The 16,853-nt window shown below is 53.5% G+C and overlaps 1 protein-coding gene and 1 long non-coding RNA gene across 7 annotated transcripts; both read left to right on the top strand.

Annotated features, from left to right (window-relative positions):
• The first annotated feature begins 4,557 nt into the window (after positions 1 to 4,557).
• Positions 4,558 to 10,154, top strand: STX4 (syntaxin 4). 6 transcript variants are annotated; one of them, XM_059154704.1, is made up of 12 exons: positions 4,562 to 5,451; positions 5,663 to 5,764; positions 5,870 to 5,969; positions 6,105 to 6,179; positions 6,696 to 6,766; positions 7,123 to 7,278; positions 8,103 to 8,211; positions 8,283 to 8,359; positions 8,596 to 8,733; positions 9,458 to 9,568; positions 9,730 to 9,828; positions 9,922 to 10,154. In XM_059154704.1, the coding sequence occupies exons 1-11, from the start codon at positions 5,422 to 5,424 to the stop codon at positions 9,808 to 9,810; spliced, it is 1,050 nt and encodes a 349-aa protein (XP_059010687.1). In that variant the 5' UTR covers positions 4,562 to 5,421; the 3' UTR covers positions 9,811 to 9,828; positions 9,922 to 10,154. The 6 variants fall into 6 exon arrangements, with proteins under 6 accessions (XP_059010690.1, XP_059010687.1, XP_059010688.1 ...); XM_059154705.1 differs by having other exon boundaries at positions 5,848 to 5,969; XM_059154709.1 differs by lacking the exon at positions 7,123 to 7,278 and having other exon boundaries at positions 4,564 to 5,451; positions 5,848 to 5,969.
• Positions 10,155 to 11,124: 970 nt separating this feature from the next.
• Positions 11,125 to 15,475, top strand: LOC131819531 (uncharacterized). Its single transcript, XR_009349220.1, has 3 exons — positions 11,125 to 12,203; positions 13,771 to 13,855; positions 14,659 to 15,475. It is a non-coding gene; the product is annotated as an uncharacterized LOC131819531 (long non-coding RNA).
• Positions 15,476 to 16,853: the final 1,378 nt, after the last annotated feature.

Genomic DNA, 16,853 nt, shown 5'->3' with positions numbered 1-16,853 from the left:
GAAAGTCCCTGCTTCCCCACAGTCTTGCCAAAAGAGTGTTTCATCAGACATATGGGTTATTGCTAATGCAATAAAGGAAAAAAGGCATTTCAGTATCGTCTTTTCATTTCTCTCATTATGTGTGACGTTGAATATCTGCATATGTATTAAGGCCTTATGTATTTTCTCTTTTGTGATCTGTCATGTTCTTTGCCCATTTTTTAAAAAGATTTTATTTATTTATTTGACAGAGATCACAAGAAGGCAGAGAGACAGGCAGAGAGAGAGAGAGAGGGAAGCAGGCTCCCCGATAAGCAGAGAGCCCGATGTGGGGCTCTATCCCAGGACCCTGGGATCATGACCTGAGCCAAAGGCAGAGGCTTCAACCCACTGAGCCACCCAGGTGCCCCAGTCTTTGCCCATTTTTTATTGAACTGTTGGTCTTATCAATATGAGGAAGACATTTAAATAGTACAAAGATTACCCTTTGTATATGATAAGAATTGCAAATATTTTTTCCTAGTTTATTGTTAGTCTTTTGATTTTGCTTTATTTTTTAACCATGCAGAATTTTTTCCATGTCAACAAACGTATTAATCTTTTATAGCTTCTGACTTTTGAGTTGGAGTTGGAAAGGCTTCCTCGCTCCAAGAGTTATAAACGATTTTGCCCATATTTTCTTCTGGTGTTTTTAGGGGGGGCTGACAAGTTGTGTGACCCATCACTTTTAAAATGAAATTCAAGCCAAGGTTATGGCACATGTGATCAGGAGTATCCCACATGGAGAAGCAACAGGAGAAACAGAAGCTAGCTTATGAGATTCTCAGGGGGAGACGATGCCTCCTGTTTGAAACATGTTGAATTTAAGGTGCCTATGGGACCCCCACAAAGGGATGTCCAGGAGACAAGTGGATTCAGGGATCTGGAGCTCAAGAGAAAATTTGAGCCTGGAGATAGGGATTTGGGAGGCAGCCCATGCATGCCAGTTAAAGCCACAAGAATGTGTGTAGTGTCTGAAGAGAGGTTCTCAGATGGAACTCTAGGGAGTGGTCAAGGTCAGGCCACAAACACAATCATGAAAAGAGAGCTGTGGGGGCTTCCTCTCTGTGGGCCTTGGGGCTTGGCACAAAACCCACCTCAGAGACTTGTAGGATAAACAGAGGCCCTTTATGCCAAACATGCACGGATGTCTTTGCTCCTGGGGAGTGGGAAGAAGGCCAACAACTTCCGGGCAGTCAGCCCTACCCAGCAGGTGTGGAAGAGAGAACTTGGGAGGGACGCCTGGGTGGCTTCGTTGGTTACGTGTCTGCCTTCTGCTCAGGTCCTGATGCCAGGGTCCTCAGGTAGAGTCCCGCACGGACTCCTTGCTCAGCAGGGAGCCTGCCTCTCCCTCTGCTTGTGCTCTCTCTCTCTCTGACAAATAAGTAAATAAACAAATAAAATATAAAAAAAAAAAAAAAGGGAGAGAGACCCTGTGATGGGGAGGGGAAAAAGCTCAATCTTGCAGGTCAAGTCCTCCCCTCTCCGCCCCACAGATGATCTAAAGCAGGGCCTCAACAGGTGACAGCAAGTTCCCAAAGGTAAGTAGACACAGGGAGCCTCCCCTAGCCCACGCTTTCCTTGGACCACAGTGGAGTAGACAAGAGCCCAGAATCTAGACCTCTACTTTCTGGGTTCAAATCCTGATTCTCCCCTTTGCTAGGGTGTACCCTTGGGCAAGTTACTTAATACTGCCGTGGCTCAGTTTCCTCCTCTGTAAAATGAGGACAACAATAGTACTTACCTCACAGAACTGCTATGAAAATTAAATGAGTTAATATTTACAATGTGCCGGGGCGCCTGGGTGGCTCAGTGGGTTAACGCCTGTGCCTTCTCCTCAGGTCATGATCCCAGGGTCCTGGGATCGAGCCCCGCATCGGGCTCTCTGCTCAGCGGGGAGCCTGCTTCCTCCTCTCTCTCTCTCTGCCTCCTTGTGATCTCTGTCTGTCAAATAAATAAATAAAACCTTTAAAAAAAATAAAAACAATAAGTCCATTCATTCATGAATATTTATTGTCCAGCTACCGTTTGCCAGGCACTGTTGGAGGCCCTGGAGACACAGCAGTGAACAGCGCAGGTGAAAACCCCTGTCCTCGCCGAGCTTCCATTCTGGTTAGGTGAAAACAGACAATATAGAAAATAAAAATAGAAAGTATAAGAAAATATATGGTGTGTCAGATCCAGGTGGAGACATGAGAGACCTCATGTCCATGGAGAGGCCTCCAGCCTTGCACCCGAAGCACAGCGGGGTGCAGGAGCTGGAAAGCAGGAGGAGACCCTGGGCAGGCCGCAGAGCGGAATCCCTGCCCACCCACTCGGGGTAATCATCATCATCATCAGTGCCATATAAAAGCAGCAAACACTTCTATCGCATTTATTCCGTGCCAGGCCCTGTTCTAGTCACTTTGCATATATCCCCTCATTTAATCCTACAAGGTTGGTACCATTATTGTTCCCATTTTTCGAATGAGGGAACTGAGGCATAGCAAAGTTCTGTAACTTGCTTTCATGAGCTGTATGATGAGGGGAACAAGCTAGGATTCCAGCCCAAGGTCATCTGGTTCCAGTATAGGTAGGATGTGGGTAGGCTGGACCTGCAGTGGGGGGGGGGGGCACTGGATGGGCTGCCATGCCTTGGGACTGGGTAGGGCCTGACCTTCCCACAGACTGGAAGGAACACACGAACAGAGCCCTAATACCTATACATCCAAGACCCAATACACTTAATGCACAGCTCAAGGTTGTTCAGAGGGCCCAAAAGGAATAACCCCAAAACCATGAAATAGAGATAAGGACTCAGCTCTGGAGAACTCCATCCCCAGAGCCATTCTCCGTATGCGGTCCCTGCTCCCCACCCTCTCTCCAGACCACTCCATGAGGCTTTAAGCCCAGCCTCCTGTGACCTTAAGTCACCATTCCAAAGCCCTGGGATCCCACCCAGAGACCACAAATACAATATATGAATGAATAAATATCATAAGCCTGGGAAACTTACCAAAGGCACCAACAACTCCAGACTCAGCTGGGAACCAAGAAGGCAAACCTTCAAGAGGCCAACAGAGAGGCAGGTGGGACTGGTCATCCTAGAGAGAGCTGGAACCCACAGTTGTAAAATTCCACGGAGGGGGCAACCCTCTACAGTTCGCAAGACCTTTCCACAGCCTTTCTCACCTCACTTGATACTGTTCAATTCTTACCTTAGGCAAGGCAGAATTTGTGAGACCAAGTTATCAAATGGAGAAATTGAGTCCCAGAGAAGAGTGATGAGTTATTTAAGACCACATGCAGGACTGGGAGTCAGATGTCCATGTCCAAAAGCCCTTCCATTGTCCCACTCAGAGAGACAGAGTAGGAGAGAGAGAAAGGGAGAGAGAGAGAGAGAGAGAGAGAGAGAGAGAGGAGGGGCAGGAGGCAGGGAGGCAGAGGCTGATATAGAAGACCCAAGAGTGGAGAAATCCTCCTTCATGATCTCCAGGAGATCCTAAGGGGCAGGGCTTAGCCTCCTGAAAAACCCTCCAACCCTCCCGTAGGTTGATCAGAGCAGCACACCATCTTCACTTCTCCATTCCCAACCCCAGGCAAGCTGGGTTCTGAAGGGAAGAGAAGGATCAGAGCCCTTCGAGTAGAATCAGACAGCATTTTACAGTTTCCAACCTCATCATCAATGAACTTTAGAGCAGGGGAAACCCATAAATACGATCTCCCTGTCCCTGTATGCCTCCCATTGGATATAGTTGGGAGATGGAGGCCCGGAGACAATGAAGTCCCTTCCAGAAATCCACACCAACTCAAAGGAAATCGATATTCTCCTTGCCAGGGCATACTAGACAGGAGCCATTCTTTCTTTTGGTTGACACTGTTTTTAAGTTCCCTGGAAAGAGCCCTTGGAATCCAGGAGACCTGATTTTTACTCTGGCTATGCTGAGACTCACTGAGTGGCCTTGGGGACTCCTCTTACATAATGCAAGTTTCATAAGTGAAAGGTATTTTGTCTCTCGGGCCCTGATTTTTCTCTGACCCCTTGAACGGTCTCTGCTCTATAATAAGCGCCCAATAAATATCCATTGAATGGTCATCTAGAGGGCTAGGGCAGTGTCACCATGAGAGGCTGACGCCTGAAAGACAAGGCTAGGGAGCCACAAGCTTTATCTTCAGATACACGAAGGGCTCAATTCTGTCCACGGATATTTATTGAGGGCCCGTATGTGCTGGGGACTGGGTATTCAGGTAAGAGCGAGACGGCCCTGCCCTGACCCGAAGAGCTCCCAGTCCACTCTAGTGTGGAATGCGTGCACATTTCTTGGTGGGCTTCCGAGGTAGACCCCGGTGCTAGGCAGGAGTTAGATGCGAGGGGCAGACTGCTCAATAGAGTCCGGACGCTTTTCTCCGCTTTAGCTGCCCTGAAGTGGTCTCATGCTCGGGGTGGTGAGCGCAGCGGAACTGCAGTGTTCAAGCAGGGCGCCAACCGCCCACCCGCGGAGGCCGCGCCAGGACTATGCGGGAGAAGAGATTTCTGCCTTGGGTGAGGCCACTTTCCACCCCCAGAGTCTCTGCCTACAAACCCTGCAATTCTCTGACGCTGGATATTATTATTTTCCAAATTTCAAGGTCTCATGACGCTGACAGCCGCGAATTCTGAGTTCTCTGTGCGCCCGCACCCCCGGACCCCAAAGCAACCGAGCCGGTGCCAGCAAGGGTCCTCCCACCCACGGCCTCGCGAGGTCTTAGGGGAGGGTCGGGGGCCCCTCCCCGCCGCGCGGGGTGTCGGGGCGCAGCCTGCGCGCGGAGAGGGGTGTTCGGAGACCAGGGGGACGGCGCCGGGACACGTGACGTTCGCTCGTCTCGGTCTGTGGTCCGCGACGGTGGCACCGGGCCGGTCACGTGACGTGGGGGTGCCCATGGGGTGATGTGCGATACAGGGTCCGTCCGATGACGATCGGTGACGCGCTCCCGCCCGGGTCGGCAACGGCATTTCCGTCGGAAGACGCGACAGTTCCGGCGAAGGGGCCGGGCTCCCCCGTCCTGGCAGCTCCGCTTCCGCTCGGGGCGCGGCGGCTTCCGCCCGCAGCCTCTCCCCGGGCGAGGAGGAGACGCGACCCCGCGCGCATGCCCCGATCATCCCAGAGGGGCGGGGCCGAGGCTGCAGGAGCGGGAGGGGGGAAAGAAAAGGGAATTCCAACCTGTGGGACCTCGGGGGGGGCCCCGAGGTCGGCTTCTTCCCACTGACTGTGGATGGTGCCCGGGGCAGGGCCTCTGGTGGCTCGTGGGGGAGCTCGGGGGTCCGCCGGCTGAGGGAGGGGGGGGGAGTGTCCGTGTCCGAGTACGAGTGGGGTACGCGAGTTCCAAAACTTCGTCTTGAGGCCCTCGGGGCTCCGGCGCCGGGGACAGGGAACTCGGGCCGCCATGCGCGACAGGACCCGCGAGCTGAGGCAGGTGAGCAGTGCGGGCTGCCGGGTTGCGGACGGGCGGACCGGTCAGGGTCTGGCCGGACCCGGGAGTCCTGGACTCCGGGGCAGGGAGGGGTGGCTGCGGGCTGCGGGCTGCGGGCTGCGGGCTGCGGGCTGCGGGCAGACCCGGAAGTCCCCGAGTCCCGCGGCGAGAGAGCCACAGCGAGGAGACGATGCCGCCGACCCCGGCCCTGTAGGGGGATGACAGTTCGGACGAGGAGGACCAGGAGCGGGTCGCGCTGGTGGTGCACCCGGGCACTGCGCGGCTGGGGAGCCCGGACGACGAGTTCTTCCACAAGGTAAGACTGCGGTCCGGCCTTCTGCGCGAGGGGCTGGATGGCTCGGGGTGCAGCGGGGCCGCAGAACCCCATCGCCCCTTCAGCCCTCTCGGTCACCTTCCCCAGGTCCGGACAATTCGACAGACTATTGTCAAGCTGGAGAATAAAGTCCGAGAGTTGGAGAAGCAGCAGGTCACCATCCTGGCCACGCCTCTTCCCGAGGAAAGTCAGTGAAACCCCAAGTGCAAACGCGCGCTCAGCCGGAGGGATTGTGGGCTTTGTAGTTCCGTGAAGGTGGTGGCCGGGGAGGTTGGTTGAGGCAGGGGCTGCTGTTGGGGAATCCTGGGTTTCTCTTGCTCAGGTATGAAGCAGGACCTGCAGAACCTGCGCGAGGAGATCAAACAGCTGGGGAGGGAGATCCGATCGCAGCTGAAGGGTGAGCTCCCTAGGACCTCAGACGGATCCTTCCCTGTGGTCCTGCCCGGCTCCTGGTATGTCTGAGGAGTGTGTGGCCCAGAGAGGCCAGTGATGTATCCAGATCACATAGCAGGCCTAGGCCTAGAAGCACTCTGTCCTGGCTTCCTGTCCATATTGTTTTCCACAGCACATGCCAGCCCCTTAAGTTCCTTTATTTGTAAGGAAACCATTTACTTCTACAGTTTTTGCTGCCTAATGTGCATTCTTTGGAGGGGCAGATGGGGGTTTCTCAAGAGTCCTCTGTATTCCGGTGGGAATGCTCTGATGTATTGCAAAGAAAAATACATGTTCTTCCATCGGAGGCTCAGAATTAGTCATTTATGATAAATTATAATTCCCAAAAGAATCCCATGGAGATATGCACCTCTCTGTTGTATGGATGGGGTATGGCTCTGGCCCTGTGTCCTGGTCTCATGATTTTTTGAAATCACAGCTCAAATCCCCTTCCTCACCAATACCCTGTGTCTTCCCACAGCCATAGAGCCCCAGAATGAGGAAGCTGATGAGAATTATAACTCAGTCAACACAAGGATGAGAAAGACACAGGTGGGTTGTTAGTCCCAGAACTAAGACATTTCACATCATTAGATGGATCATTAGCTGGTTTTCAAATGGGGAAACTGAGGTTGAAAGAGAGAAAGGACTCACCCAAGGTCAAGACTCCCGACTCCCAGTCTACTTAACAATCTGTCACCTTCGCCATTCGGTGACAAGTTGCTGGGTCCCCAGATATGATCTGAGCTTGACTGTGGAACGCATGCTTTCTAGAAACCAAGGTGGGAGGTCAGGCTTGAATAGGTGACAGAGACATCACTCAGATAGGGTTTGGTAGCTAATATCCCTGCCCGGGGAAGAAGGGGGAACAGTCATAAGTAACTGGGGGTTTCCTGCCCACGTGACAGGGACAGCCTCTGCCCCATGGGCAGAATTCAAGAAGTCAGCAAGAGGAACTTCCTGGAGGAGGAAGGTCACGGACTCAAATCTTAGCAAGGAGATTTGAGGCAATCCAACTGCCCCGCTCTGGGTTCACAGTGAGGAGTTACTCGGATTTCCTGGAGGTCAGAGTTGGAGCAGGAAGGCCCAGAGCTCAGCAAGTCCCCTAGATTGAAGATAGAGCCGTTTGGGCAGCCTGCAGAGGTGCAGCTGAGGGCAGGAGAGCAGATAGGTCTCTGGGGAAGGTGCTCCAAAGATTGAACACATTGAAGGTGGCCGGGGAAAGGCAAGATGAGAGAACATCTCAGGGAGCCTGTGGCGGTCCCTGGTGCGAGAGGCTGAGGGCCCAGATGGACCCTGTCCCAAGTGCAGCAAGTGGACTGCCCTCCGGGTATACTAGCCCACCTTTGGTCTGAGCAGTGAGGCTGGTGTTCAGCAAGTATTCACAGGTGTTTATGAGCTGTTTGTTTTAGCTGTTTGGGATACAGCAGTGAACCCAGGAGCCCTATCCTCATGGAGCTTCTGTTCTGGTGGGGAGAGACAAACACGTTGATAAATATGTACATTATTTTAGAACATAGTTAAGTACTCCGGGAAAGAAACGAGGAGAAGAGGGATGGAGTGTGCCAGGAGAGGGCGGGCTGCAGTGTTAGTAAGGTAGAGACGAGTTCGTTCCGTCGGTGATCTCCGCGGGGCGTGAGCGTGCTAGACCCGGGGAGCAGCGAATGCAAAGTCTGCGGTGGGGTGGCTTTCGTGGAGGCAGGAGCAGCCCGCCGCTCAGAGGGGACGTGGGGAAGGGAGCGTCACGCAGGCCCAGAAAGGGCTTTGGCTTTTCACTTGGAGAGAATGGTGCTGCGGCGGCCGGCACCTAGAACAGCCTGTGCTGTCCTCGTGGGGGTGTCGAAGCCAAATCCTTCCGGGGTGCCCAGCCTCGATTCTCTCCCGTCAGCATGGGGTCCTGTCCCAGCAATTCGTGGAGCTCATCAACAAGTGCAACCTGACGCAGTCCGAGTACCGGGAGAAGAACGTGGAGCGGATCCGGAGGCAGCTGAAGATCAGTGAGTCGGGGTGTGTGGCCCGCAGTCAGGTCACCCGATGCAGCTCTGAGCCTGGCTTTTCTCCTTCACAGCAAATGCCGGGATGGTGTCGGATGAGGAGCTGGAGCAGATGCTGGACAGTGGGCAAAGCGAGGTGTTTGTGTCCAATGTGAGTGGCCACAGCTTCGCCTCCCCCTTCGGGACGCTTGTCTTCTCCGAGGCCTAGCCCCTTCTGGTTGAGGGAATACGGAGGCCCAGAGGGGAATGAATTAGCAGGCTTAGTGTCACGTGTCAGGGCCCCAGCCCCGGTTCCAAGTCCCAGGGCTGCCCGAGAGCTCAACGGGAACTTCGGACCTGCTGCCAGGTTCCCTGTGACCCGTCTGTCCATTGCTGTCCACTCCCCAGATACTGAAGGACACACAGGTGACTCGACAGGCCCTCAATGAGATCTCGGCACGACACAGTGAGATCCAGCAGCTTGAACGCAGTATCCGTGAACTTCATGAGATCTTCACTTTTCTGGCTACCGAAGTGGAGATGCAGGTGGGCCCCCGAGACAGCCGACTGGGCTTGGCCTGAGACCGTGTTCAGTCAGAACCCCTGCCGTGACTGCCCGCCCATCTCCACCCTCAAGCCTCTCTGAAGCTTTCGTCCCCCATCTCCCCCAGGCTGGCCCTCACTCCTGAGCGCCTGCCTCCGCAGGTCTGGATAAGGCCGGGTGGGAGGTGGTGTTCTTTTGTGGCCCTTGGCTGTATGGCTGAGGGTAAGCTTCCGGCTCTGTCCTGGGGGAGCTCACTCTCCAGTGCCTCAGCCAATAGCCTCGTGCAGCTGCGAGTCGCGGGGAAGGGACTCCATTCAGTAGAACCAGGACCTGAAGGCTGGCGGTGCCATGAGGAGGCAGGGGTGGGGAGGGCTTCACAGCTGTTGAGAGGCAGGCCTAGAAGAATGGGCAAATTCAGACAGATGTCCGAGGGGACAAAAGTCCACACTCTGTGAAAAGGTATGGGCCTCTTAAGGCACTTGGTCCTAAGTCACAAAGGAAGGTTGTAGCACGTAAGGGAGCAGGGCAGAAGGGGCCACAGGATAAGAGGGAGCCCGGAAGCCCCCCTCAGGCACGTGAACTTTTGTGGTCCTGCCCCGCACCTTGTTAGTGCTGTTTGCTGCCAGAAAATGGCCTTCAGGCGGCTGGGGCGCACAAGCAGAGGAGGTGCCGGCCCTCGGCCCCCAGTCATGCCTTCCTGCCTGAAGCACGCGCCCCTCTGAGCAGGGGGAGATGATCGACCGGATCGAGAAGAACATCCTGAGCTCCGCGGACTATGTGGAACGCGGGCAGGAGCACGTCAAGATTGCCCTGGAGAACCAGAAGAAGGCCCGGAAGGCGAGCATCCCCTCCCTCCCCACCCCTCCCCGCCTCACCCTTCCCCTCCCGCCCCACCCCTCCCCTCCCCTCCCACCCCTCCCTTCCTCTTCCCTCCCCTCATCCCCAACCCTGCTAGCCTTCCTCCCCCCAGTGAGTGTCCCTGAACTCCTCTCCCACAGAAGAAAGTCTTGATCGCCATCTGTGTTTCTGTCACTGTCGTCATTCTGGCGGTCATCATTGGTATCGCCACATTGGTGTGAGCACGTCGCACATTCTTGGTGAGCTCCTGCGGGCTGCCCCCAGCCTGCCGCGCCCCCGGCCCCCGCCTCGCCTCCTTCCCTCAGACTCTCTTCTCCCTCCTTGCCTTGCAGGCGCTAACAGCCCAGAGACCCGGGTCTGCCCTCGCTCAGCGCAGCTGAGGGGGGAGGGCAGGACAGAGCCTCCCACTGGGCCTGTGCAGAGGGGCAGATGGTTCTCCTGGGGTCGGCAGCCACTCATTCTTGGGGGCTTCCCGAGTCAGGCCACCATGCCTGCAGGAAGGCCTGCGGCATCCTGTTCGGCTGGGACACATGGTTTTGTAAGAAATTAAAAAAAAAAAAAAGTGCTTGGAGCCTGCCCTGTGCTTGTGTGTTCCTGGAAGGGGCGGCCCACGGCCTTCAGGTGTCTAGCTCCCCTTTTCCTGGCCATCCTTGGAGCCAGGCCCAGCCCAGAGAGACTCCGATCAGACTGGTAGGTGCTGTGACCGCAGAAACTGGCCCGGCCCTTCTACTCTCCCACGGGAGCAGGTGGGACAGGCACGGACACATGCCCCTGTCTGGCTTACACTGCCCTTGGGTAAAGACTACTGGGAGTCCCTAAGCCCAGAGCAGTGAAGCTGGGCCAAGCCAGCCTGGGCCAGGGGAGATATGTGTGGGCACTGGTGGGCATCGGAGACCAGGGAGAGGCACCGTGAGTCATGGAGGCTGATACAGTCAACAGGGAAAGGCCCATCTCAGAATGGGTGACGTTTGGACGGAGTACTGAGGAGGAGCCAGTTACAAGGAAGAAGCAGGGGAGAGTTACAGGCAGAGGAGAGCCGCCCTGTACCCAGAGAAAGGCCACATCAGAGTGTGGCCTGGAGAGCCAGGGACTCCGGATCAAGCCCTCGTTACTAAGCGGCTATCTGGCTGAAGCAGTAGAGGAGCCTGAAGAGCCTGAGCCCTGGTTTCTCTGAGGCACCTAAGCTCCAGACCCCAACTCTCCCTGTCGAAGAGTCCCAAGTCCCGCAGCCTGGTGTCCAGAGCTGGGCGTCCCTTCCTCAGACGCCGGGTTTCAGGGGAAAGCGAGCTCCCAGCCCTGAAGTCCGGCTGGAGTGGGGCGGCGCTGACCCCAAGCCTCGGTGTGGGGGCCAGCCACCCCGACCCATCCCACTTCCATCCCTCAGGTCCCTGCTGCTGCTGCGTCGCTGCGGCTCCGACCTGCCCTTGCGCAGCCCGTGTGGCCTGCAGGACCGCTCGCTTCTGGGGCGGGGGTAACGCGAGCCCGAGAAGGGCGGTCTTGCCCTTGGTCTTGTCCTGGTGCAGTCTCGGACCCTGCCCCGGGACCCGGCCTGGGGAGGAGCCGGGGGGCGGGACTAGGCCCCCAGGACCCCGGCGGGCTGTGCCTCGGTCCACCTGGGTACCCGCCTGCAGCGCCTCCCAGTGGCCCTAGACAGACTCCGGCTTGGCCGTTGCAAGGCGCGTGCGCCGGGTTCCAGCCTCGGCTGGGCCCCGGGCGTGGGGGCGTGGCCTGGCCGCAACTGGAAAACGATTGGCCCGCGGAACTAAATGTTTTTCCTAAGGGGCATTGGGATTGGTCAGGAGGACGCCCAGGGACCGCCCGGGGGAGGGATCAAACCACAACAAGCCTTCGGCAGATATGGGCGGGGCCTCAGTGAGTCCTCGGTCACCCTCTAAAGTGATTGGGTCACGGGGCGGGGCTTGACCAAACCTCTGAATGAGGGGAGGGGCGCAAGCTTGAGAGAGGCTGACCAGGATGGGCGAGTCGGGTCCCTCTCCCCAGCCCCCGGACTTGGCAGCTGCTCGGGTCTGGGAGCGTAGCCACGCCTTGGTCCTGCCCGAGATCGTGGGTCCTGAATCCAGGTGAAGCCCTAGACACATCAGCAAAGAGCTCCCCGTTCTCGCCAGTGTGCAAGCACGACCTGGATGTCCACTCGGTGCGAAACCGCGGGGCCAGTAGATCTTGGCCCAGTAGAAGACCAGTCTGGATACGGGGCCTCCGGGCTTCCCTAATTCTCCATCTCTTCCCCTGTGGCCTGCATCTTCCGCGGAATCCTGTCCTCGCGGTCGCCTTTGTCCACCCCTCATCTTTCTCCTTCGGAGGAAAACTGCACAACTCGTCGGCACCTACTGGGACCTGATAGAGACGATCAGATCTGTGACGAGACAGAGTCACATTGACGCACCTGAGGGTCAGTGTGTGGTATGTGACTTGGGATTGGCTTTGCTGGACGGCGTCCCCCCTGAAAGCCCGCCTACGTGTCTGTCTCCCCCAGGAAGTGGTCCAGAACCTCCTGACAAACATAACTAGATGGCCGAGTGAAGCCTTGGATGCCAGGCCCAGTAGTTTGAACTTTTCCTGTGGGCTAGGGGACACATGGAAGGTTTTTGAACAGGTGAGTGGCAAGTTTGGGGCAGACTTAGCAGTCAGGTGGACCTGTGCACTGGACATTTCACAGCCTCTCCGCATATACCCTTTCCCTGGGGGGAACTGACCTGAATGAGGGGTTAAGGGCAGGTTTTGCACTGAAATCTTCTCTTGGGGGCTGTCAGCCCAACTTTCAGAGAACAGGGTCTTGTTTGGATGTGGTTTTTCCAAATCCATCTTGCATCATAACTTTTCAGCTGTAGCTCTCCCTGCTTATTGCCTCATTCACTCAGTATTTTATGGTTCAAATTACCAGGAAAAATAACATACAAATTGTCTAGCCGGGTCAAGACTTTACCCTTGACCATGATGTATGTGAAGTGTTTATGTGGCACAAAACACTGCAGCAGAGTGTCCATCAAGGGGGAGTGGACGGGCTCAATGACCGACATTTCTTGTGCAACCGTGTGATAGACTGTATTATTGTTCCCAATATATACTGCCCTTCCTACTGGACCACTCACTATAGGGTTGTATCCATTCGTGCCCCACTTAGAGTAGGGTTGGCTCTATGTCTTGCTTTGGCCAATGGATTGTGAGTAGAAATGTAAAGTGTCACTTTCAGATAGAAGCTTTAAGTATCAGTGAGTAGGCTGGCGGTTTGCCTTTTCTTTTCCCGTTTGCTGCAAACCACCGATATTTGGAGACTAGTTGTTGCCACATCAGAATAAGTCTAAACCAACTGTCACAGAGCTAGTACCCAGAAGTGGGGCGCTACCACATTAATAAATGAACCTGAATTATGTGCCATTGGCTTTGGAGCTGGACAGCAGCTGATGAGGAAACCATCAGCAGAAGTTGGAAAGATGGTGACGTGTTAGGCTGTGGTGAAGCATTTGGTTAAACTGTAAGCTGGAAATAAGTAAGAATATAAATCATGTCCAAATGAGCTTGGGCCTTTAGGGAAAAAGGAATTTGAGAAAGAATATCAGCAGCATGACTTGATTGCTTTGGGGACGCATTTGACAGATTACGGTAAGAAAGAGAGAACTCTGAAAATAATGGGCTAGTTTTTAAGCAGAAATGGAAGAGAGTATAGAAGGTCCAGGCAGGTGATCTATATTTTTAAGCAATGAAAGATAGAGTTGACAAAGCCCTTAAGCTGAAAAGTTTGAGTGAAATCCATCTTTGTGGCAAGGGTCTTAATCAAGTGTATGGCTTTCATGCCTTTTGTAGAAACCTCTGAATTGATCAAAGTGGTTCCAAATAAAGGCTTTCAGTTAGTGGAGGTGATTCAGAAAAGAGAGATTAAGAGTACAACTCTCCCAGAGGAGTTAGTAGGCTTCATTTGCTTACAATTAACTCTAAAGAGAGAGGCATGTCTGAAAAGAATTGTGGGTTTGGCAGTTAGCCCATAGAACTGACTGGAATCAAATAGATAAGAAGCTTCTTTCCTTCCTCACAAAAGCCACTAGCTTGGATTTTCAAAAGACCATGAGTGTTCAAGATCTTGAGAGCTCCCAAATTTCTATGAACATGAAGGAGACAGAAAGCTACTTTGCCTCTGAAGGGCATAACCTCCAATGTTTTCTCAGATGTGGCCAGGGAGAATAAATGGGAAAGAATGAGCTACTCTATGGGAACCAGGGAACTAGCTCCAGGAAGCAATCCCACCCCCAGGTAAAGGTGGGGAGCCTTGAACATCTGCCCAGCAGGATGCTGCAGTTACCATGGATCAGTAAGTTGCTGTGTGTCTCCCAAACACTCCCAAATAGTGTTTACTGCTATTATCCCTTCCCTGTTCCACTCCAGATGTTGGATGTGCATGAGGAAGTGGGGGCAGAGATAACTGGTAATGGTGGTGGTGGTGGTGATGGTGATGATGATGGTGGTGGTGATGATTATGGTGGTGGTGGTGGTGGTGATGCTGATGGTGGTGGTGATGGTGGTGGTGGTGGTGGTGGTGGTGGTGGTGGTGATGATGGTGGTGGTGGTGGTGGTGATGATGATGGTGGTGATGATGGTGGTGGTGGTGGTGGTGGTGATGATGGTGGTGGTGGTGATGGTGGTGGTGGTGGTGGTGGTGATGGTTTTGGTTCATAGGTCTCTGGATCAAGAGAAGCTACCTCTGGACCTGCTATGACACTACTAGTGGTCCTGGACTTGAGCATGATGCCATGATTAGATGGGTCATTTCGTGGTCTCCCTGGGGAAGGATATGTATATATCTTGCATGTAGAAAAAACACAAAGGCCATATTTGTGACAAAGAAGGCAGACTAGGAAGATTTCACAATTGTTCAAAACCTTGCTGTGGGGCCCCACCATATGAGATTATATTTCCCTACCCCACAGACATCAGCTTTGGGGATGTGGCTTGCTTCAGGCCAAGGAACTCGAGTAGGAGTAACTGTACCACTTCCAAGAGGAAGCTTTAAAAGCCATCACAGGGCCTGACGCCTTTCTTCTCTTCTTTGTCTTGAGATTGAAGAATTCCAGATTGAGGCCGTTTCTTCAGACTAGATTCCGATTCTGGAATGAAGATGAAGTAGAACAGAGCCACAGCTGTCCCATGGAGGACATTGGTTCACAACATCCTCAGAAGCTTCCCAAGTGAAACCTGAAACCAGCCCCTGTACACAGAGCACAGGGAGAGACTGAACAAAGAGGCAGGCCACCGCAGATCAATACATGGTGGGGTTAAGAAGCAAGGGGACCTACATGCCACCAGACACGTAGATCTCTGCACCTCCCACCAAATCTTAAAAATCTATATAGAGGGCTTGGGGTGCCTGGCTGGCTTAGGCAGTAGAGCGTGTGACTTCTGATCTCAGGGTCATGAGTTCAAGCTCCATGTTGGGCATGGAGCCTACTTTAAAAAAAAGTTTTTGTAGAGGCCTTCACTGGGTTCAGTCATGTCTACCATGCAGATGGTCTCAACAACACAGTACTCTCTCAAGGCTGCATCCTTGGGGCAGCGTCTGGTGGCAGAGAAGTCAAGCCAAATGGACATTCCAAGGACAAGGGAGGGGTATGAGGAGCCTTTGATTACAGGGGAGGGGGGGTGCTGCTCACAGGTCAACTGGCAGTCATATTCTTTTGATGACCTGATGAGCTCCCCCAAGAGAGGACATGGAATATCAGTGAGAAAAACACATTTGTTGTGAACCACTGAAATTTTGGGATGGTTGTTACTGCCGCATAATTTGATCCTAGTTGATGGATAAAAGCTCTCCATGTTGCAGAGACTCCGTTCAGTTCTCCTGTCCTTTTTTAATCTTTAATTTTTTTAAAAATATTTTATTTAGGGTGCCTGGGTGGCTCAGTGGGTTGAGCCGCTGCCTTCAGTTCAGGTCGTGATCTCAGGGTCCTGGGATCGAGTCCCGCATCGGGCTCTCTGCTCAGCAGGGAGCCTGCTTCCTCCTCTCTCTCTGCCTTCCTCTCTGCCTACTTGTGATCTCTCTCTGTCGAATAAATAAATAAAATCTTTAAAAAAATATATTTTATTTATTTATTCGACAGAGAGAGAGAGATCACAAGTAGGTAGAGAGGCAGGCAGAGAGAGAGGGAGAAGCAGGCTCCCGGCTGAGCAGAGAGCCTGACTTGGGGCTCGATCCCAGGACCCTGGGATCATGACCTGAGCCGAAGGCAGAGGCTTAACCCTCTGAGCCACCCAGGCGCCCCATCCTATACTTTTTTTAAAGAAATATTTTATTTATTTATTTATTTATTTGAGAGAGAGGGAGAGAGAGCGAGCGAGCGCACAGAAGGAGAGTGTGAGGAAGAAGCAGGCTCCCCGCTGAACAGAGAGCCTTACGCAGGGCTCGATCCCAGAACCCTGACATCGTGACCCGAGCCGAAGGCTGATGCCTAACCCACTGAGCCCCCCGGCGCCCCGTAGTTCTCCTCCCCTGTCGTGGAGACAGTCAGCATACCAAACTGAGCTGAGGTAGTTCTCTGAGGTCTGAGGCTTGCTCCTTGTTTAGGGATATTTACCCTCCGATGCAGTGAGCCTTGCTGGTTCTTGGCAGCCTGTGGCAGCTGCTTATGTGACCTAGAAAAACGTCTGGGCGATGGGGCTCAGACCTTCCACCATCAGCTTGGTGCCTGGCAAATGTCAACCTCACATATATCCCAAGACATATCTCAGGATAGACCATATATATCCTGAGCCCACAATGGTGCTATTACAATGGACTTGTCCAAAAGGAAAAAAAAAGTAAAACCGAAACTTGCCTTAATTACAAAGATGTCTGCCCTTCCAGGAAGCCCCAACATAATGGATAGTAAGTGGCAATTTGTACTTTTGCTTATGGGTACATCTGCATGGAACAGAGAACCAAACTAACCATGGCTTATGCAAGGTAGGAGGTTATTTCTCTCTTGTATAAAAGTCCAGATTAGTATGGTGGGTCTTTGCGTGAAGTTATCAGGACCAAAGCATAATAATTAAAAAATAATAACAAATTATTTGTTTAAGATTTTACTTGTTTATTTGACAGAGAGAGAACAAGCAGGGGCATGGCCGTCGAGGCAGAGGGAGAAGCAGGCTCCCTGCTCAGGGGCCCGATATGGAGCTTGATCCCAGGACCCTGGAATTGTGACCCCAGCCAAAGGCAGATGTTTCAGTGACTGAGCCACCCACGTGCCCCAGTAATAAATTCTTTTATTTGTCTTGT

The sequence above is a fragment of the Mustela lutreola genome, chromosome 17 (assembly GCF_030435805.1).
Source record: "Mustela lutreola isolate mMusLut2 chromosome 17, mMusLut2.pri, whole genome shotgun sequence".
NCBI lineage: Eukaryota > Metazoa > Chordata > Mammalia > Carnivora > Mustelidae > Mustela > Mustela lutreola.
This window is presented reverse-complemented; position numbering and strand designations above follow the sequence as displayed.